At 43.6% G+C, this 22,750-nt stretch overlaps 2 protein-coding genes across 3 annotated transcripts; both read left to right on the forward strand.

Moving 5' to 3' along the window:
* The first annotated feature begins 5,103 nt into the window (after positions 1-5,103).
* LOC131017862 (uncharacterized) lies at positions 5,104-8,008 on the forward strand. 2 transcript variants are annotated; one of them, XR_009099883.1, is made up of 9 exons: positions 5,104-5,595; positions 5,669-5,779; positions 6,185-6,305; positions 6,400-6,471; positions 6,561-6,626; positions 6,727-6,798; positions 7,126-7,175; positions 7,648-7,702; positions 7,814-8,008. XR_009099883.1 is itself a non-coding variant. In XM_057946609.1 (3 exons), the coding sequence occupies exons 1-3, from the start codon at positions 5,338-5,340 to the stop codon at positions 6,086-6,088; spliced, it is 429 nt and encodes a 142-aa protein (XP_057802592.1). In that variant the 5' UTR covers positions 5,104-5,337; the 3' UTR covers positions 6,089-6,104. The 2 variants fall into 2 exon arrangements, 1 of the variants encoding a protein (XP_057802592.1); XM_057946609.1 differs by lacking the exons at positions 6,185-6,305; positions 6,400-6,471; positions 6,561-6,626; ... (2 more) ...; positions 7,648-7,702; positions 7,814-8,008 and adding an exon at positions 6,029-6,104.
* Positions 8,009-11,639: 3,631 nt separating this feature from the next.
* Positions 11,640-12,569, forward strand: LOC131018459 (uncharacterized). Its single transcript, XM_057947179.1, has one exon. The coding sequence runs from the start codon at positions 11,640-11,642 to the stop codon at positions 12,567-12,569; it is 930 nt and encodes a 309-aa protein (XP_057803162.1).
* Positions 12,570-22,750: the final 10,181 nt, after the last annotated feature.

The following is a 22,750-nucleotide window of genomic DNA, read 5'->3' on the forward strand; positions in this document are numbered from 1 at the left end:
GTGACCTCGAGGGAGAAACCAAGACAAGTTCTAGTGAGAAACATGCATGCTCGAACAATCACTCAAGAATAAGAAATAAGACTGTAAACATGGTGACAGTCAAGGCTCAAATTCTCACAGCTTATTTCATTGATTGCAAACACATAGAGACCATGCTTATCATTCATCATTCATGCTCAATCACAACGATATCAACACAAACGCATGCAATTTCACAAGTTTTAAACAGAAATCATCATGAACCACTTATCCAACCAAACTATACACTACTCATATCATCATCAAGGTAACATCATAGAGAAACTACCAAAGCAAGACTGAAACAAACTCAACGACAAAACAAACAAGAACAACCAAAGCAAACAGTGCACCCACAAAGACACATCCCCCCAAACTTATTCACCACCAAGGAGAATAAGTTTGAAAAGGATTTGTGGGGCACGAAAACAAACAAACAAACAAACGAAAATGAACAAACTAACCAGAAATTGGGTTGCCTCCCAATAAACGCTATTTTTAACGTCGTTAGCTCGACAGAACAGCAAACTCATCAAGGAGGCTGGTACAAGCAGTGCAGCAGGCAGCTGCTCCCTGCTCCACTCTTGCCAGCCAACACTCCTCCTTTAAACTTCCGATCACCTTTCTCCTGCCAAGAAAAAGGATCCGCATCAAATGTATTAAAAACATCAACACTTACCTTGCCCGGATCTTTGGCTTTCTTTGGCGCTTCATCTTTGTGGATGTGGCATGGTTCATAGACATGGAAAGTTCGGCTCTCATCATGAACTCGCAATGTGAGCTCTCCTTTCTCCACATCAATCAAAGCTCTTCCCGTTGCAAGGAACGGGCGCCCCAAAATCAGCGGAATTTTGTTCTCATCCTCAATGTCTAGAACCACAAAATTTGCAGGGAAAATAAAATCCCCCACCTTCACGAGTACGTTCTCCACAATTCCACGAGGGTAGGTGACCGACCTGTCCGCCATCTGCAGCCTCATTAATGTCGGCTTTAACTCTCCAATTTCCAGCTGCTGAAAAACAGATAGAGGCATAAGATTTATGCTCGCCCCCAGGTCGCAGAGTGACCTTCCGAAATGCTGGCCTCCAATAATGCAGGAAAGTGTGAAGCTGCCCGGATCTTTGACCTTTGCCGGCAACTTCCTCTGCAAGATTGCGCTGCATTCTTCATTGAGATTCACCGTCTCAAACTCTCCCAGCCTCCTCTTCCTCGAGATAATGTCCTTCAGGAATCTAACATACTGCGGCATCTCCTGCAGTGCTTCCACCAATGGAATATTAATGTGCACTTTCCTGAAGATCTCTAAGAACTTGGAGAACTGCTCCTTTACCCTCTCTTTCTTATGGCGCTTAGGGAGAGGAATGGCCACAGTTGCTGGCGAAGTAGCTTTTTGCTTTTCATCCTTCTTTCTGCCAGAAACCTCAACAGTGACCTCCTCAGCTTTTTCCTCAATTAGCCGTGCGCTCTCCTCTTTTGCCGTCATGGCCCCTTCCTGTGTAGTCCCGCTCGGTAGATCAACCATCTTAAAATGACGCTGGGGAAACGGCATCCACCCAGGAGGACGCAGATGAGGTGGAAGTCGTTGACCTTCCTCCTAGACTTTCCACGATAGCTCTGGTTTCTCCATCTCACGAGATCCATGGCTGCAATCTGAGGTGACTTCACTCTTTAATCCGATGGCCATGCACTGCTCCTTTGTATTCACCTTGGCATTGTTTATGAGGTTGCCCGACTGTTGGAGTTTGTTGACGGCTGTGGCTATTTGACCCAATTGGGTCTCGAACATCTTCATTTGAGTCCCTACAGCAACGACATTGGACTCCAGCTTTTCCATCCTCTCATCTGCCTTGGAGATGAACTTCATCATCAGCTCTTCCAAATTAGGCTTCTTTTCATCATTGATGACTCCATTGGTCACAGAGAATCCCAGTGGAGCCTGAAGCGCGTTATTCGGATTCCCATAAGCCAAATTGGGATGTGGACGCCCTCCATGATGAAACTGTTGTCCCCTAATGTATCCACCCTGTTGTCCATGCTGATAGTTCCCATAGTTTCTGCCATTGATGTAGTTGGCGTCTTCTACGCCTGTTGGGATCTCCACAGCCGGCTCAGGATTGCCAACAGTCATGGCATTGATCTTCGAGTTCATCTCTGTCAGCTGAGTCAAGATCAACGCCATAGGGTCCGAACTGGAGGTAGCAGCAACTTTCTTCAAGTGAACTCTCTCGGATGGCCATTGATAGCTCGTGGTGGCCATGCTTTCAATGATCTCCATAGCTTCAGAACTCCCCTTTTTGAGCAATGAGCCCCCTGCAGCTGTATCCATGAATATCCTGGTGCGCTCCCCACAAGCGTTATAGAACATGACCACCAGAGTCCCCTCATCGAAGCCATGGGACGGGCACTTCCTCAACTTCTCCTGGTATCTCTCCCATATCTCTGCTAGTGTCTCTCCATCGAACTGTTGGAATTGGAGAATCTCCATCTTTAGCTGCAATGTGAGCCCGGGAGGATGGAACTTCCGCAGGAAAAGATCCGCCAAATCCCCCCATACAGGATTAGCTCCCAGCTGCAAAGTTTGATACCATGACTTTGCCTTATCCCGGAGTGAGAATGGAAAAAGGCGGAGTCGTATGATGTCATCTGGGACTCCGTTCATCTTGACAGTGCTGCACAACTCCAAGAATTGCGCCAGATGCGCATTTGGGTCCTCCACGGCTTTACCTCCATACTGGTTTTTCTGCACCATGGTAATCAGCCCAGTCCTTAGCTCGAAGTTATTCGCGTTGACTCTGGGCGGCTCTTGGTACTGGTACAGTGGAGTAAATGCCTCATCAATAGGCGGCTGTTTCTGCTCAGCAGCATTTTTCTGAGCATCCAACACCGCCTGCAACTGCTCTCTCAACGCACGGACTTCTTCCGCAGTGGCCATAGAATCCAAATTATCTTGCTTTGCTTGGCTGTTCTTGCGGCGGAGCGTAGCTTCAATCTCAGGATCAAAATCTTCAAGAGGAAGCTTCTGAGATCGCGTGTTCATGCACTACCTAGAAAACTCCAACGCAAGAATCAGAACCGCAGGAAAAAAAATAAATAACAGAAAAAAAAAATCCAGAGTAGTATCAAACAATTAACAGAATAGTACTGATAAAAATCAGTCCCCGGCAACAGCGCCAAAAACTTGTTCGCTATTTTATTAACACGCCGCAAGTGTACGGGTGCAATTGTGTATAGCAGTGACAAGGTCGAATCCACAGGGACTAATGGTTATCAATGCCTATTCTTAATCACTTTACTCTATCTGGAAAAACGAATCTTAAAGGTTTGATTTTTGGAAAACAAATTCAAATTAAAATAAAAAAACACTGAAAAGAAATCAAGCTGTGAAAATGCGAAGTAACAGATGAAAGAAAGTTTCCCAAGGCAAAGGTTTCAACAGATTCTCCTAACTAACGCGTTTGATTCAATTAATGAGATAATTCCTAAGGCAATCTCAAAGTTAATTCATACCCACTCCCGTGGCATACAAATCGTTGATTACATGCAAGGTTACCATCCCTGGATCACACTTCTAACATGTAACTCCTAAAAGTTCCTAGGATTAAAGCCTTCACAATTATTAATTCCCTTTAGAATTAAAATAATTGTGTTCTATGTTCTTAGTTCAGGTTATAATTATCATCTTCCGATCTCAAATTAAAACATATGATTATGCTAAATTGGTGATCAAACAATAAAGCAAACAATTATAACAAGAACATAGAAAGGAATATAAATCTCAATTAATTAAATCAACAGTCAGAAATTTGAATCATGTTTACTCCCTAAACCCTGGGAAAAAGGGATTTAGCCACACATAGACATATGACTAACAATCACAATCTCAACAAAACTAATGAACATTAAACAATGAAAAACCGTAGAGAAGTCGAGATTCTTCAGTTTTGCTCTTGCTCCGTGTCTCACAGCTCTCAGGAAAAGTCAGAATATCATAAAAGATGTTTGGAATAAGCTATTGGGTGGTATTTATATGCCCTAGGTCGTCTAAGCCCGAAAATACTCCAAAAACGCGCTTTTAGTGAAAAATCGGAAAAACTGGGCGGAACTCGGCGTCTCGCGCGGCCAGCTCGCGCGGCCGCATGGACAGCCCATGCGAGCTCGCGCGGTCTCCTCGCGCGGCCGCGCGCCTGGCCCGCGCGGTGTTCCAGCAACTCCTGCTCCGTCGTGCGGCTCGGTCGCGCGGCCGCGCGCCTGGACCGCGCGACCTCGTGCGGCCTTGCGTAGGGATTTTGTTTTGGCTCATTCTCCCTAGTCCGAACTCCGATTTATGAACCGTTTGCGCTCACGAACTCCTCTCGAGATGAATTACAACTTGTATTTCAGCTAAAACTTCCAAATTCTGCTTCTTTAGGTCTGAAAAATACGTTCAAACACAAGCAAGCACTACTACAAAAGTTTACATACATAACAGTACATAGATAACGGTTTTTTTCAAAAACCGTTATCTATGAGCGCACTTTTAGGAATAGATAACGGTTTTGAAAAAATCCGTTATCTATGTACTGTTGTCTATATCCATAGATAACGGTTTTTGAAAAACCGTTATGTTTTTGCGTTATCTATTAGTTGCATACATAACGGTTTACAAAACCGTTATGTAACCGTTATCTATGACCATCTTTTATAACGGTTTATTCATAACGTTAAAGAACCGTTATGTATAAGAGTCATTTACAACGGTTTTGGAACCGTTATCTTTGAGCGTATCTAAAAACTGTTGTGTATAATTTTTTTTTATTAATTTTTTTTTATTAATTTTTTTAAAATTATATTATATTATATTAAAAAATAACATATAAATTGTTTATCCTAAAATCTGAATTTATTCCTAGATATAGACTTTGAAAAATAAAAAAATCATAACATTTTTTATTAAAAATCTAAATTAGAAATCTAAATACCAAAAATTGAATATTAAAAGTGAAAAAAAGAAAAAGACAAATCCTTATTTCTCTTCAAAATTTCCCCCAATCTCTTTAAAAATTTTCTCCAATCCCGCGCTGAATCCAATCCTGTCTCCTCCCTGTCTCTCGACTCCCTCTCTCCCCTCTCAACTCCGCCGCCGGCGCCGCTGCCCTGCACCGGCCCGTCGCCGCCCACCCTCGCTGCTGCCCCGCGCCCTAGTTCTTCTCTATTCGATTGGTTGAGCCCTAGTTCTTCTCTGTTCGAAACAACCCAGCCGTCGCCATCTCAGGAAGACCGGCGAGCTACGCGACCTAGAGCCCGCCCATCGTTGCTGGTGGTCCGAGGATCGGCGAGCCGATGGTGTTCTACGGCCGGTTCTCTTCTCAACTCCACATAATCGAGGCAGGAAAGGGGGAAAGCCCTAATTCTCTAATTTGCAATCGAGAGCAGATGAGGTTGATAATTGGGCGTCGAACAAGAGTTTTGCCCCTTCTCCCTCTCTCTACCTCCTCTCTGCGCCGCCTTTGTCTCCGGCGAGCAGCCGCTAGCCGCCACCTTCTCCAGCCTGGCGTCGCCCCCCATCCCCATCACCCCTCTCTCGCTTCCACCACCACGGTATACTCTCTCTCTCTCTCTCTCCATTTTCTATATGTATTTCTATCTTTGCGTAATTTTTGAATTTGGGCAGAGCAACCTCCATCGTCGGCTCAGCGCCCACCACCGCTCCAATCGCACCACCACTACCCCTGGCACCTGCCTCCAGCCTCTGACTCCGACAACAGTCGCCCTCATTCTTCAGGTAACAACTAAATGAAATTGAAGAGTGCATTAGGTAGCAAATTTTAGGGCATTTTGGACTCGAATTTTAGGGATTTATGGCTTGAATTTTCGCTAGTTTTTTTTTCTTGTTTCAGTTCATCTCATCTTTTTGTTCTTGGTTATTCTGAATTGAGAATATTGAACACTGCTTTCTGAAAAGAAGTTGCTTAAATTCATCTCATCTGTTTGTTTCCCCAAAGTTAGGGCTGAAACTGTGCATGCTAATTAGGTTGTTCGAAGCAGAAGAAGTGTTGGAATAACAAATCTGCTGCTGTTGCTGATGGTTTAGAATAGGAGCAGCACTGGTTCACAGCTATATTCTAGCTTGTTTTGCTTCTTCTTAAAAAAAAAAAAGGAAACTGATAAACGAGCTCGTGTTATGCAGTGTTGTACAGGTCACTTAACAAGCCGATGCAGCTGGAGCATTGGAAAGAAGAGAGTGGAGACCCTTGTGCAGAACCACCCTGGACTGGAGTTCAATGCATCGGATCATCAATTATCGACCTGTAGTTCTTCATTATCGATATGATGATATAGATTCTTCTTACAGATTGACTATTATAGTGACTCTGACTTCTTATTTGTGTTCTTTTTTTTCAGTAAACTTCATGGGCTGGGGCTGACAGGAAGCATTGGATTTGAGCTCTCAAATCTCAAGAGTCTGAAGAAATTGTAAGAAAATTCTGTCAATTTCTGTGTTCTTCATTCATCATCGTGCATTGTTGTGACCTCTTTTTAATTGTGTGAAAATCATTTTTTAGGGACCTTAGTTCAAATGACATTGAGGGATCAATCCCCTACAGTTTACCTCCCAACCTCACGCACCTGTAAGATACTCGACATAGGCTTGTTCGTGTAAGAACTAAGACCATTTGCTTCAAAAGTTATACAATAATAACTGTTTTGGTTCTCTTCAATGCATATCAGAAACTTCGCTGAGAACAAATTTAGTCAGAGCTTTCCATACTCGATAGAGAAGATGAAACACCTCCAACATCTGTAAGTAGCTCTATGTTTAATAGGATGTGGTACTGAGAATTCCAAGTCTTCTGTATGATTACTGACCGTGTTTTACTCCGTGTTTTATTAAGATCTTAATTAAGATTGTAAGTCGATGTTGCTTGGTCATCTCAAATTATAAGAAATTTAAGGTTATTCTGGTTCAAATTTGATTAGATACGATTCTATGTTAAGGTAGGATATTTCTCAAACTTTTAGGGTATGGCTCATTCCTCATTCTGTTTCATCTTCTTATCTAAGGTTTCATTCCTTCATTTTAATTTTTGGAGCTTAAGTGCCCTAATCTTTACATTTATGTTGTTTTAGGTTTGAAAGTACACGGTGATAGAGAGATTGATAAAGAGATAAGCTTCAAGGTGAGTTTTATGTCCTCTTGCTTTTAGTTTTAGTTTTATATCCTCTTCCTACATTTTATACCATTGCTTTTAGTGCTAATACTCACTATTAGCACTTTCCACTCATTTTCTTTGCAACTTTATCGCTTGCATGCTGAGAGGTTGGTATTTGGTAATCTGCTTATCAATCTCTTTTATTGAATAATTTGGAACAATTTAATATATTGAGAAGGGTGAGGTTGGAATTGGTGTTAGTTCTTATTTAGCATACTAGAACTCTATCAAACAGGTAAACTATCTAATATATTTTTCTGAAGCATACTTGTTTGGTTTCATGATGCTCTATTACTCTGGTTTCTTATCATCCCTCTCTCCACCAAATTTATTAGGCTTGGCCTTTTGTTATTGTTCTTTGTGTTTCTTTTGGTTCCTGGTAGTGGTAATACAGATCATTGCAAAGATACTGAAAGGTACTTTTTCATGGTTGGCCAAGAAATAACTTCCCAATTCTGGTGCCCCCAGTTAGCTTCAGTGAACGAGAATCGGGAGTAATTACTGCCGCCTTTTGGTTATTACATCTAACTAATGTTATATATTTGTTTTTGGAGGTGAATTTGCGTTAATCACTCTTTTATGTCTGTTTGTATTTGTGGTTGTAGATATGTTATAGTAGGTGGTGGAAATTCAGTTGGTTATGCTGCTCGGACTTTTGTTGAGCATGGAGTGGCTGATGGGAAGCTCTGCATTGTCTCCAAAGAGGTTTTTCATTCTATAATATGGCACAAAACTTTGTGTTGCTGCGCTGCTTTAGTTGTTCTTGTGGAGTATCAGACAATGAAATTTTGTGTATTTTGTGAGCCATAATTAGCTTGTCTTTTTCTCAGTTCGGATGGTTTGTTTATAGTAGTACTCTACTTGTTTCAGTCTGTTCTTTTTCCCTATCTTTGCTTTGTTTTCCTCTTCTTCTTTTCCTTCTCGTAGTTAATTAAAATGCCAATTCACAGATAGATCCTAAATTTGCTTCTTCTTTTGTCTGATCTTCCTGGTCTCACTGATACTGAGAAACCAAGGATGAGAGGTCCAAAGAGGGCTTCAAAGATCCGCAAGCTCTTCAACCTTAACAAGGAAGATGATGTTAGGAAGTATGTCAACACATACCGTCGCACATTCACCACCAAATCTGGTGAGATATTTGCATTCATTTCGTATACAAATACAATGATCCTTGTGTGACTTTAAACCTATTTTGATTTCACATGCTTCCATTTGACATTTATTTTATGAACACAGGCAACAAAGTCAGCAAAGCTCCTAAGAGTGGAGATGAGAAAGTGATAGGAGGACTTTCATGCTTGATGTCGGAAATTGGTCAAGCTGTGGGTATCATTTTACAATTATTTTGAGGTCAAAAGACAACCAGAGAATCATAGCAGGTTGACTAACTAGTTCTTGAGGATTTGGTGCTAGAAATATTGTATGATAGATTTTTATTTTAGCTATAAGGTAGTTGGTATTTTCAATTTTGAATAGGAATATGCAATGATGATGTATACTTGATATTTGGTTCATTTGTATAATAATGTATGAATATTTTGAATGATATATAATATTGTTATTGTTGATTTTATCATTTTGTCGTTTTATAAAAAGTGCAAAATTTAAAAATATACTACAATTATAAAAAGTGCAAAAAACTGTTATAAAAAGTGCAAAAAAGCGTTATGTATTCTAATCAAAGATAACGGTTAAAATCGTTATAAAAAGTGCAAAAATCGTTATAAAAAGTGCAAAAAAACCGTTATAAAGAGTGCAAAAAACCGTTATGTATTCTATCAAAGATAACGGTTAAAACCGTTATAAAAAGTGCAAAAAACTGTTAACTATGATAAAAAAAATAAAAAAAAAATTAATACATAACGGAAAAATCTTAATACATAACGGTGAAAAACCGTTATGTATTCTATCAAAGATAACGGTTAAAACCGTTATAAAAAGTATAAAAAACTGTTAACTATAATATGAAAAAATATATATTATGGAATAGATAACGGATAAATTATAATACATAACAGTCGAAAACCGTTATGTATGTGTGGTTGTACTGTTATCTATTCCCTTCATAGATAACGGTTTCATAACCGTTATGTATGTGTGGTTGTACTGTTATCTTTTCCCTTCATAGATAACGGTTTTTAAACCGTTGTGTATGACACCTATAATAGATAACACCACTATACACAACGCTTTTTTTGCTCATAGATAACGGATAAAATCCGTTATCTATGAGCGTTTTTCTAGTAGTGAAGTGACAAGTTCTTGACCAAAAACCAATATAAGCTCAAAATAAACCATCAAACACACAAAAACCACATAACTAACCATCAAAAATGACATACCAAGAGGTAAAAATGCATGTTTATCACAGGGAAGAGGCCAAAATGCCAGAAAAACAGAGTGCCAGAGGGTTCGAAAAGGTCAGAGGAATAAAAGCCGCCAGCGGAGTGAAGCTGCCAGAGGATTCACATTACCAGAGCAGCAGAGACAGCTTTACCAGAGAAATCAAACCCCAGTGGGGAGGTGATTTCTCTGACATCAGCAGGGAGGTGATTCCTCTGGCGATAGAGGAGAGAAGTCACCCGATCAGAGAAATTCTCCGAGCAGCGGAGTCAGCCGAGCAGAGGAATCCTCCGAGCATTCCAGGGGTCGAAAGCGCTGTCACCTCTCGTGAAAGAGGTATGTGCCAGAAGCAAAGGGATTGTGGAAGCAAGATTTTCCCTTATGCTCAGAAGTACCGCACGAGAGCTGGCAGGCGAGAGAAGGAAGGAAGGAAAGAAAAGACAGAGGCACGACAGACGGGTGAAGAAGAAGTGCAAGTGGGAGTCCGAGAAAGGCGGAAGGCGGTAGCTATCCAAAAGAGACCGATAAGGCCAAACCACAGCCTTATCCAAAAGGAAACATATCTTCATGAAGATTAGGTATGAAAAAGGATACGCATCTCCATGCTTGCATGGATCCGGCCGCAGGTCATGGGCTGGGCCTTCAAACCCTAATGACTCCTATAAATACCCGAAGAGCTTCACAAGCCAAGGGGGCTGAAATTCCGTCCTGTCGTGCATTATTTTGAGAGTTAGAGCTAGCCCAGGCTGTGGGCAAAATTCTAGTACTTTGCATTTTATGATTTACACGGCACTTTCGGCCGTAGGTACTTTCATTTTCATTTAAGTCATTTCAATTCCAGTTATGTTTTCTTTTATGTCTTTTGCTTGTGTTATTTACGTTATGGTTGGCTAAGTTTATATTCTGATTTGGGGTAAGATGATTTAAGCATGAATGAATAAACTCAAGAGGTCCAATTTGGGCATAACAACTATATCATCATATTCCCGATACACTAGGTTTGATTCCAAAAAGGTTGTAACAACTTGGTTAATTAACTGATCACTAGTTAACTAGGGAGTTCTGGCCACAAGTAATACTTTGGGTAAAAGGCGAGTTGCCATCGACCTCTAAAATAGTACAACTGGTGTTGGAGCCGTGACTGTTGTGAAATATCGACGTAAGAGTCAAGTGGGTCTATTTAGTTCTTAAAGCATTCTGGGCAAAGCACAACTAGCGATAGGCCATCGCAGAGAGCGTGGATGTTGTCCGGGGTAGTTGATTTCCATTAGCTGACCCTTCTAAGGAATCATAAACTGAAAGGATAGATTGGGCAGGGGGTTTGTTGTGTGCGTGACGAGTGACAATAGGGGCACAACCATTCTTATGCCTATAACCACTGGTATGTGAATATAGTAATTAATCTTTGCACCAATGATCGAGTGTCAATTCATGTTTAGTGATTCGAACCCAAGTCAGAATTGTTTTGTTATTTCAGTTTAGATTGGATACCCGTTCTGCCCATAACCACGTTTTGGTCAGAACACCGCGGAAAACAAAACCTTTTTAGTGACACCCTTTACAGGAGAAATTACTGCTCAGTTCCCTGTGGATTCGACTCTGGACTTACCGCTAGCTAGTCTAGTTGTGGGCACATGATTATTTATTTGCACAAAGCTCAAACGACAGCTTCGTCAAATTGGCGCCGTTGCCGGGGAACTGAGAGCGCTAGTAATTTCTTTTGTAAATTTTGTGTGAGTTTTGCCATCACGTTTGTGTATGCGTCGTACCAGGAGTGCAGGTAACGAAGATCTTTTGTTCCACGAGGATATCGAAAGAATTGCTCGAGAGAACAACGCTGCTAGACGCAGGGCAGAACAAGAGGCACAGACCAGAGAGAGACAATTAGAAACAGAGAGACAGAGAGCAGCGGAGAAAGAGATGGCAGAAAATCCAGAAGGGCAGAATGATAACGCCAACAAAACTCTCCGAGACATGATGTTTCCAAGCAACCTGAACCTCCGACCCTCAGCCATAGTACTACCGGAGATCACTGGAAACTAGGAGCTGAAGCATACTCTCATCCAGATTTTGCCCAAATACAGTGATATGCCCGGAGAGGACCCTCAAAGACATCTCCAAGACTTTGAGATGACATGTGGAACGGTGCGCACCGCTAGCCAAGCACTTGGTGAATACATCCGACTCCTTACTTTTCCGTTCTCTCTGTTAGAGGGAGCGAGGGAGTGGTTGTATGATTTACCCGAAGGAAGCATTCGAACCTGGCAGGAGCTACAAAGCAAGTTTTTGGAGCGATACTTTCCAGCTGCCCGGATCCAGAATCTGAGGACTCGAATAAGCAATATAAAGATGGGATCAGCAGAAGTTTTATACGAGTACTGGGGAAGGTTCAAGCAGATGCTGGCCAAATGCCCACAACACCAAATACCGGATCATGATCTTATTCGGTATTTTGTGGGAGGACTCCGGAGGCAAGATAGGCAATGGTTACACGCTGCATGTGGAGGATCGATCTTAAACAAATCCGCAGCGGAGGCTTTCAAACTCATAGCCGACATGGCAGAGGAATCGAGAGATGAGGAAGGAACTATAGTCAGGAACCCTCTGACGCCAGCCACCTCTGCCCAAGACGAAAAGTTGGATAAGCTGTGCAACATGTTCGAGAAGTTTATGACGAACCAAGGAGCATCCAATCAGGGAATCCACAACATTCGGAAGCCTGTGAAGGCATGCCAACTCTGCATGGCAACTTCACATGCAACCGATGAATGTCCACAACTTTTCGAAGATGAAGAGCTTAATGCCATTGGGCAACAGTCAGGAGGGAACAATGGAGGACAGGACCAGAAACCTTTTGAGCCCTATAGACAGCAGTATAACAATCAAGGATGGAGGCAGCATGAGAACCTTAGGTACGGCAACAACCACTATTTGGGGCCAAACCAAGGGCAAACAAGTAACCACCACAATACTCGCAACAACCTCAACAAGCAAGAAGATCTTCCTTGTCAGAGCTAGTGCATCAAATGGCTCAGCAACAAGTAAAGTTCCAGAGTGAGACCAAAAAATTCATAATGGAGACAAGAGGAAGAATGCAGAATGTGAACTCCCAACTATCACATCTTGCCCAAGCAGTTGCCAGACTTGAAAGCAAACAAGGGACACTCCCGTCCCAAGTGGAGGTGAAGAAGGTAAATGCCATGACGCTCAGAGGAGAAAAGGAACTACCCGAAGTGGTGACAGAGAAAAAACGACAAGAATCAGAGATTAACGAGCAAGTCGGAATGGGATCAGCAGATGAGGAAGAATTTGCCAGAGAGAAAGAGGCAAAGCTGAAGACGATTGGGAAGGGAAAAGAGAAATCTAGCAAGACCGAACCCATACTTTCTTTTCCAAACAGAGCAGCCAAGTAATAAGAAAAAGAAGAATTAACCGAGCTGGTCAAAATCTTCAAGAAGGTGGAAGTCAATATGCCCCTTCTGGTTGCATTACGCTCTATGCCTAGATGTGCGAAATTTCTCAAAGAACTCTGCACTAGGAAAGTCAAATACACTGATGATGCGAAATTTCAAGTGGGAGAATCGGTATCCGCGGTCTTACAAAGAGATATGCCGATAAAATGTGGAGATCCTGGGATGTTCTACATTCCTTGTGTGATAGGAACAATGAAAGTGGAGAAGGCGATGCTTGATTTGGGGGCATCCATCAACGTTATGCCCTTATCCATGTACCAGGACCTGGAGATAGGACCGCTGAAGCCCACCCGAGTGGTAATCCAACTGGCAGATCGATCAAGTGTCTACCCAGAGGGGATATTGGAAGACGTGCTGGTCAAAGTGGAGGAACTCATCTTCCCAGCGGATTTTTACATTCTCAACATGGGAAAGTCAAAAGCACGAGATCCTGTAATGCTTTTGGGCAGACCATTTCTAAAGACTGCCAGGACTCGCATAGATTGTGATACGGGGAAGTTAACATGTCAGTTTGAAGGGGAAACGGTGACCTTCGACATATACAATGCCATGAAACATCCAGCCGATATAGAAATGGTGAGAAGTGTTGACATGATCGAGAAAGTTGTTGAGGAAGTTTTGCCCAGAACAGCATTCAAGGAGCCATATGACGTAATAATCCTGAATGCCATAACAGAGGAGGACTTGCAACAGGAGCAATTGCAAGAGGCGGTGAAAGTACTTAATGAGTGGAGCAAAGAAGTCAACTACACGGAGGCTCTGAAAATCCCTACCATAAAGGAAGAAGACCGACTGGTGCCTTCGATCCAAAGAGCACCCAAGCTCGAGCTGAAGTCTCTGCTCAAACACCTCAAGTATATCTTCTTGGGCGAGGATGACACTTTGCCTGTGATCATCAACTCAGAGTTGACACTCGAAGACGAGAACAGAGTTAAGATGACTATGGGAAAGTACAAGGAAGCAATTGGATGGACCCTAGCCGATATTAAGGGCATAACCCCCACCGTATGCAAGCACCGCATATTGCTAGAGGAAGATACAGTTCCAGTCAGAGACCCCCAAAGGAAACTGAATCCAGCCATGAAGGAAGTGGTGATGAAAGAAATACTCAAACTATTGGATTTGGGCATAATATACCCAGTATCCGATAGCAGGTGGGTAAGCCCAGTGCACGTTGTTCCTAAGAAGTCAGGCATACAAGTGGTGGAGAATGAATTCTGAGAATTGATTGCTACAAGACTGCAGACCGGCTGGAGGGTGTGTATCGATTACCGCAAGCTCAACCAGAACACAAGGAAGGATCACTTCCCTCTGCCTTTCATCGATGAGATGCTGGAAAGACTTGCGGGGAATCAATATTTTTGATTTCTAGATGGATACTCAGGTTACATGCAGATTTGGGTCGCGGAGGAGGACCAAGGAAAAACGACGTTCACTTGCCCCTTTGGGATGTTTGCCTACCGGAGGATGCCATTTGGGCTTTGGAACGCCCCAGGCACATTCCAAAGATGCATGATGAGCATATTCTCAGATCTCCTTGAGAATTACATCGAAGTCTTCATGGATGATTTCACGGTGTATGGGCAAACCTTCGACTTATGCTTAGCCAATCTGGAGAAGGTGCTGCAAAGATGCGTGGACAAGAGCTTGGTGTTGAACTATGAGAAGTGCCACTTCATGGTCAGAGAAGGAATTGTGCTCGGACATGTGATATCAGGCAGAGGAATAGAGGTGGACAAAGCAAAAATTGAAATCATTGCCAAGCTACCATAACCAACGAACATTAAGCAGCTACGAGGATTCCTTGGGCATGCTGGATTCTACCGGAGATTCGTGAAGGATTTTGCAAAAATTGCCCAACCTATGACAAGGCTGCTACAAAATGAAGTGGAGTGGAATTTTGATGAGGATTGCAAGGAGGCATTCCAGATCTTGAAGAACAATCTAATCTCCGCACCCATAATACAACCCCCTGACTGGGGAATGCCTTTTGAGGTAATGTGCGACGCCAGTGGATATGCCATAGGGGCAGTTCTTGGGCAAAAGCGGGGAAAGGAGAGTCACGTCATCTATTATGCCTCAAAGACACTGAATGGAGCTCAAGTCAATTATTCCACGACAGAGAAGGAGATGTTGGCAGTGGTGTTCGCCTTTGAAAAATTCAGATCTTACCTGCTTGGAGGAAAGACCACAGTCTACACCGATCATGCGGCTCTGAAGTACCTTCTGGCCAAGAAGGAATCTAAGCCCAGGCTGATTCGATGGGTTCTGCTACTACAAGAGTTCGACGTGGAGATAAAGGACAAAGTTGGAGCACAGAACCAAGTGGCCGATCATCTCAGTAGGATCGTGAGGAAGGAAGAAGGAGAACCAATCAAGGAGACGTTCCCGGATGAACAATTGTTATATGCCCAAGAAAGAAGAGAAGATCCGTGGTACGCTGATTTGAGCAATTATCTTTGCTCTGGGTATGTACCCCCTGGGTACACTTATGCCCAGAAGAAGAAATTGGCCAAAGATAGCAGAGAATACATTTGGGACGAACCATACATGTGGAAGCAATGCGGGGATCAAGTGCTTCGGAGATGTGTCCCACAAGAGGAGCAAGGAAGCATCCTAGAATTCTGTCATTCGAAGGAGTGTGGGGGACACTTTGGGCATAAGAGGACAGCAGCAAAAGTTCTGGAGTGTGGGTTTTATTGGCCAACTATCTTTAAGGACAGCTACACCATTTGCAAGAGTTGCCCACAATGCCAGCGAGAAGGGAACATCACAAGGAGGAATGAAATGCCCATGATGCCCATTATGCCCGTGGAAATCTTTGACATTTGGGGAATGGATTTCATGGGGCCCCATCCCAGCTCGAGAGGAAACTTGTACATCCTACTGTTGGTGGATTATGTCTCCAAATGGGTGGAGGCGAAAGCATCCCCAACGAATGATTCAAAGGTAGTGGTGAATTTCTTGAAGACTAACATCTTTTGCAGGTTTGGTGTGCCTAGAGCAATCATCAGCGACCAAGGATCCCACTTCTGCAATTTCTCGGTCGAAAACCTGTGCAAAAAGTATGGAGTTCAACATCGAGTCTCGACAGCCTATCACCCACAAGCCAATGGACAGGCCGAGCTCTCAAATCGCATAATCAAAACGATTTTGCGAAAGACCGTTGGCCCAACAGGGAAGGACTGGAGTCTCAAGCTGGAAGATGCCTTATGGGCATATCGGACTGCATACAAAACTCCATTCGGCATGTCACCATATCGAATGGTGTATGGCTAGAGGTGTCATTTACCGGTGGAATTGGAGCACAAGGCATTCTGGGCAGTGAACAAAGTAAACTATGACTGGGAAAACGCAGGGCAGGCAAGGAAGTTAGAGATCCAAGAACTCGAAGAAATCAGGAGGGAGGCATACGACAATGCTGTTCTCTACAAAGAAAGAATGAAAAAGAGCCATGATGCCTTGATCACCAGCAAGCAATTCAGCCATGGGCAAGAGGTCCTGCTGTACCAGACACGGTTCAAGTTTGCACAAGGGAAGCTTAGTACCAAGTGGACCGGCCCATTCGTGGTGAAGGCCCAATTCCCAAATGGAGCCGTGGAGATTGGGAACCCAAAGTCTGGGAAAGTGTTCAAAGTGAATGGACAAAGGTTGAAAGCCTATTATGGGCATAAACCCGAAGCTGGGGAAGAACTGGATCTTAACCCAGCCACAAGCACCTTGGAGTAACAGGAAGGAATCACGTCATGCCCAGGACGATAAATAGGGCACTGGCCAGGAGGTAACCTGGTATTTCCGTTTAGTTTTCTTTTCTTTTAGTTTGTTTCATTTTTCATTTTTGTTTGCCCAAAAGCCCGGTTATGCCCACAGCTATGGGCGAGTTTTTAGTTTCCCGCCTTTGCGGAAGTGTGAATGTGTTTTGCAGGAACAGGGAAGGAGTTATGGGCAAAAGGACAGTCGATTGGAGAAGCAATGATCCAAGGGCAAAAGGGGGCTCTCGGGCAGAATGCGGCAGAAACCACCAGACGCACGTCACATCAAGTGACAGTTGTCAGCCCTTATATCCCCCAAAAACCCTAAAAACCCCTACCTCGATGTCATTTCCTTAACTAGCCAACTTCCCATAATCACCACCATCTTTCCGACCTTTCGAATACCAAAACCACCATCAGCCACCATGGTATCCACCAGACCCAAAAACAAACTGAGAGGAATACCCGACGGAACAAAAATCGATCTTACCGGAGAAAACCCCTCACCGTCAAAACCAAAAGTACCGAAGAAAGCCCCACACAAAGAACCACTTCCGATGGAAACCACACCTACTCCCTCATCCAAAACCCTAGCGCTAACCGAGAGCCCCTCGCCGGTAGACGAACATGCAATCGAGCAACTCACGGCGGAAATCGACGTCCCTACTCTCGGCGACGGAGACCAGCATGTAGTTGAAGGAGAGAGCAAAGCGACACCGGACAAAGTGAAGGAAAGCAAGGGAGAGCCGTCCAAGAAAAGGCGCACCACAGCTGTCCAGAAGAGGAAGAAGCCGGCAGTCGAGAAATCGGCCACGTCAGCCGAAGAATCATCCACTGAAAGAAACGAACCATCTGGTTCGGTGGCGGAGAGCGAAGAACAGGGAGATTCCGGCGAGGAGCAAGAAGAAACTCCAGCAAAAAGGAGGAAGAAGGTGCTAGACCCAAACCCAATCCGAATGATAAAGGGAGAACCGGCATCTACACCGAGGAGTAAGAAGATGGCGGAGAGAGGGATTGTTGTGCCCAAGGTTCCGGATATGGACGCACTAAAACCCCTGGGCATAGTGGACAAGGTAAAGGAGTATTTCAACAACATCGGATGGAAGGCATTCTTGGATTGGCCAGGGCACGCTTACGAGGAGGTGGTGAGAGAAGTATTTGAATCAGTACAGGTGGACATCAATCAAACTTGCGGTCCCTTGGGCATGAGTTTCTCCATGAATGGGGAGATCAGAGACATGTCCGTAAATGAGCTCAACCAAAATCTTGGGATGATTAAGCTTAAGGATCTGCAGAAGAAGGACTACAAAGAGGCGAAGAGAGGAATCCCCACATTCACTGCACAGAAATGGGATGAAATGTGGGCAGAGATAAGAGATGGAGGCCAGTTCAGAACTCAGAAGGTTAAGGGGCACAGGATTCACGATTCATCCCTAAGAGTTTGTCATCGCATTCTCTCTTACTCCCTTCTCGGCAAAATCGACAGCGGAAATGCTATGTCCAAGAAGGATCTCTTTATCCTTTGGGCAATGCACAGCGGGGTGAGGCTCAACTTTGGGGCCTTTCTGATTGAGCACATCGATTCCATAATCAGCAAGCCAAATCAGAGGCTTTCCTGCATTCAATTCACCACCGCTTTCGCCGAGATGAATGAGATTGAGATTGAGGAGAGGAACACCAGAATTGAGCCTGAGAAGTTGAACATTGAAGCCCTGATCCGCATGAAGGATGTCAGAATGGATCGGGGTATTCCCAGATTTATCAATCCAGATGAGAGGGAATCTTCAGCAGCTGAAGCCCAAGGACCCGTTGAGGAAAAGGGGAAAGAGAAGGTGGAGGAGCCAGAGTCGGAAGAGGAAGGAGATAGGCTGGATAGGATTGAGAATAGGATAATCGAGACCCGGGTGTAGTTGAGGATGATGGATAGGGAATTGGGCATACCTTGTGAGGATTTGAGCTTTTAAATTGTTACTTTATGCCAAAACAATTCTTTCTTTCATTGTGTGAATTTTGACATCTTGATTAAGGGTGATGTTAGAACTTGCCTTAATTCTTGGTCGAACCCTGTGTACATGGTCTAGGAGTGTTGAATGATTTAGGCAAATTCTTTCTTTAGCCCACTGAGCCAAACTGACCAACCCTACATTTATCACTTGCAACCCTTTTGAGCTTAATAATTCTTTTGAATTCACTTATAAAATTTGCCTAGATTTGAGCCGTCCCGGTCAAAACTGAACTTAAGGGCAGAAGGAAAGGGAGATAGTGTAATGGATCCTATGGGCATGACTAGTGCAAAGAAAATGCAAAATGGGAAATCTAAATCCCAAAACAGAGAAAAGTCCAGAAAGAGAAAAAGAAATAAAAAGAAAAGGAAAGAGAAAAAGAAAAAAAAAAGAGGAAGAATAAAGGGAAGAATGTGCTTAGGCCCGTAAGAATAGGCAAGGATCAAAAGAATTTTGGAAGTCAGTTGCCCAGAATGAAGTTCAGTATGACCTTAGCCTCGTACCAAAAATCCTCACCTTATGCCTTAAGCCACATTACAACCCATGAAAGACCTAATGAGATGCACCTAGGACTTTGACTAAAGGGGAAGATACTAGAAGATAGGCAAGCTTATGGTCAGAACCCAATCAAGATGTCCGGAGTGTAAACACGAGCCTAAACACTAGAGAGAAAGAGTGAAATGGGTGGAACATCCTTATGCCCACAACCCGATCTTGACTCAACTGATGGCAATTTTGATTGTTTAATCCAGCTACTTGTTTCTTTTGATCTTCATTTTACTGTTGGACTGAGAGAGTATAGTATGCTGTGTGTTTTCGTTTTCTTTTATGTTTTGTGTGTTTTTTTTTCGTTCGTGTCTGTTTCCTGGGCAAATTCATGCATGCACGCTTGAGGACAATCGTGTTTAAAGTGTGTGCGTGTGATGAGCCCAGGTTTGTGCTCTGTTTTTTTTTTTTTGTTTTAAGTCTAGATCGAGTCTTTTTCCGTGTGTTTGTGTGGTTTGGTCGCCTGGGAGGGCATAGTTCAATGGCAGGAACCAACTTGCGGGGACGAGGCCAAAATGCCAGAGAAACGGAGTACCAGAGGGTTCGAAAAGGTCAGAGGAATAAAAGCCGCCAGTGGAGTGAAGCTGCCAGAGGATTCACATTACCAGAGCAGCAGAGACAGCTTTACCAGAGAAATCAAACCCCAGTGGGGAGGTGATTCCTCTGACATCAGCAGGGAGGTGATTCCTCTGGCGACAGAGGAGAGAAGTCACCCGATCAGAGAAATCCTCCGAGCAGCGGAATCAGCCGAGCAGAGGAATCCTCCGAGCATTCCAGGGGTCGAAAGCGCTGTCACCTCTCGTGAAAGAGGTATGTGCCAGAAGCAAAGGGATTGTGGAAGCAAGATTTTCCCTTATGCTCAGAAGTACCGCACGAGAGCTGGCAGGCGAGAGAAGGAAGGAAGGAAAGAGAAGACAGAGGCACGACAGACGGGTGAAGAAGAAGTGCAAGTGGGAGTCCGAGAAAGGCGGAAGGCGGTAGCTATCCAAAAGAGACCGATAAGGCCAAACCACAGCCTTATCCAAAAGGAAATATATCTTCATGAAGATTAGGTCTGAAAAAGGATACGCATCTCCATGCTTGCATGGATCCGGCCGCAGGTCATGGGCTGGGCCTTCAAACCCTAATGACTCCTATAAATACCCGAAGAGCTTCACAAGCCAAGGGGGCTGAAATTCCGTCCTGTCGTGCATTATTTTGAGAGTTAGAGCTAGCCCAGGCTGTGGGCAAAATTCTAGTACTTTGCATTTTATGATTTACACGGCACTTTCGGCCGTAGGTACTTTCATTTTCATTTAAGTCATTTCAATTCCAGTTATGTTTTCTTTTATGTCTTTTGCTTGTGTTATTTACGTTATGGTTGGCTAAGTTTATATTCTGATTTGGGGTAAGATGATTTAAGCATGAATGAATAAACTCAAGAGGTCCAATTTGGGCATAACAACTATATCATCATATTCCCGATACACTAGGTTTGATTCCAAAAAGGTTGTAACAACTTGGTTAATTAACTGATCACTAGTTAACTAGGGAGTTCTGGCCACAAGTAATACTTTGGGTAAAAGGCGAGTTGCCATCGACCTCTAAAATAGTACAACTGGTGTTGGAGCCGTGACTGTTGTGAAATATCGACGTAAGAGTCAAGTGGGTCTATTTAGTTCTTAAAGCATTCTGGGCAAAGCACAACTAGCGATAGGCCATCGCAGAGAGCGTGGATGTTGTCCGGGGTAGTTGATTTCCATTAGCTGACCCTTCTAAGGAATCATAAACTGAAAGGATAGATTGGGCAGGGGGTTTGTTGTGTGCGTGATGAGTGACAATAGGGGCACAACCATTCTTATGCCTATAACCACTGGTATGTGAATATAGTAATTAATCTTTGCACCAATGATCGAGTGTCAATTCATGTTTAGTGATTCGAACCCAAGTCAAAATTGTTTTGTTATTTCAGTTTAGATTGGATACCCGTTCTGCCCATAACCACGTTTTGGTCAGAACACCGCGGAAAACAAAACCTTTTTAGTGACACCCTTTACAGGAGAAATTACTGCTCAGTTCCCTGTGGATTCGACTCTGGACTTACCGCTAGCTAGTCTAGTTGTGGGCACATGATTATTTATTTGCACAAAGCTCAAACGACAGCTTCGTCAGCAATCTGCGAAAATTGAAGGCCAATAGAATCCACTATGATTTACCTTCATGGAAGTGCGGTTGGCAGCAAAGTGGCCTCCACTAGGTGAGCTATGGCACTCTTCAATGATCTTTGGCCATTCATGCTCTCTAACACATCGCCGAATAAAGCTATCGGCGCACCTCCGGTATAAGTAAGGATCCTCCCAATAATAAAACTTGACATCATGGAGGAACTTCTTCTTTTGATAGTGCGACAACCCCTCGGGAAGAGTTCCAATAACCAAGTAATTGCTATACTTTGCATACCAAGGATCCTTAAATAGCACTGCCCAAATATGCTCATCGGGAAAAGACTCATTGATGGCCATCTTCGGATCATCCCCCTCGATCGGATTCTCCAAATGAGACAAGTGGTCAGCTACCACATTCTCACATCCCTTTCGATCACGGATCTCCATATCAAACTCTTGCAGCAATAAGATCCAACGAATCAATCGGGGTTCGGAGTCCTTCTTCGTGAACAAGTAGCGGATGGCGGCATGATCAGTGTAGACAATTGAATGAGTTCCAATCAAATAAGAACGAAACTTATCAAAAGCATACACCACAGCTAGCAGCTCCTTCTCCGTGGTTGTGTAATTCCTCTGAGCAAAATCCAACGTTTTACTAGTGTAGTAAATTACTTTGAATAACTTATCTCTCTTTTGCCCCAACACAGCTCCCACGGCCCAATCGCTAGCATCGCACATCAACTCAAACGGAGCACTCCAATCCGGCGTGATCAACATTGGTGTTGAGATCAGCGCGGCTTTCAACTTCTCAAAGGAAACGCGACATTCATCGGTGAAGGCAAACTTCACATCATTCTCTAGTAAAGCACAAAGTGGCTTGGACAGCTTGGAGAAGTCTTTGATGAAGTGCCTATAAAATCCTGCATGCCCAAGAAAGCTCCGCACTGATTTTCAATGGCCACGATCTTAGCACGATCCACCTCCAAACCTTGGGCAGAGACCCTATGCCCCAAAACAATGCCCTCACGAACCATGAAGTGGCACTTTTCCCAATTGAGCACGAGTGCCGTCTCCTCACAACGCTGCAACACTTGAGCAAGATTGTCCAGACAATTATCAAAGGAGGAGCCAAAGACAGAGAAATCGTCCATAAATACCTCCATGATATTTTCAATCAACCCATGGAAAATCGCCATCATGCAGCGCTGGAAAGTGGCAGGAGCGTTGCAAAGACCAAAAGAAATCCTCCTAAAAGCAAAGATGCCATAGGGACAAGTAAAT

The sequence above is a fragment of the Salvia miltiorrhiza genome, chromosome 3, assembly GCF_028751815.1.
Source record: "Salvia miltiorrhiza cultivar Shanhuang (shh) chromosome 3, IMPLAD_Smil_shh, whole genome shotgun sequence".
Lineage (NCBI taxonomy): Eukaryota > Viridiplantae > Streptophyta > Magnoliopsida > Lamiales > Lamiaceae > Salvia > Salvia miltiorrhiza.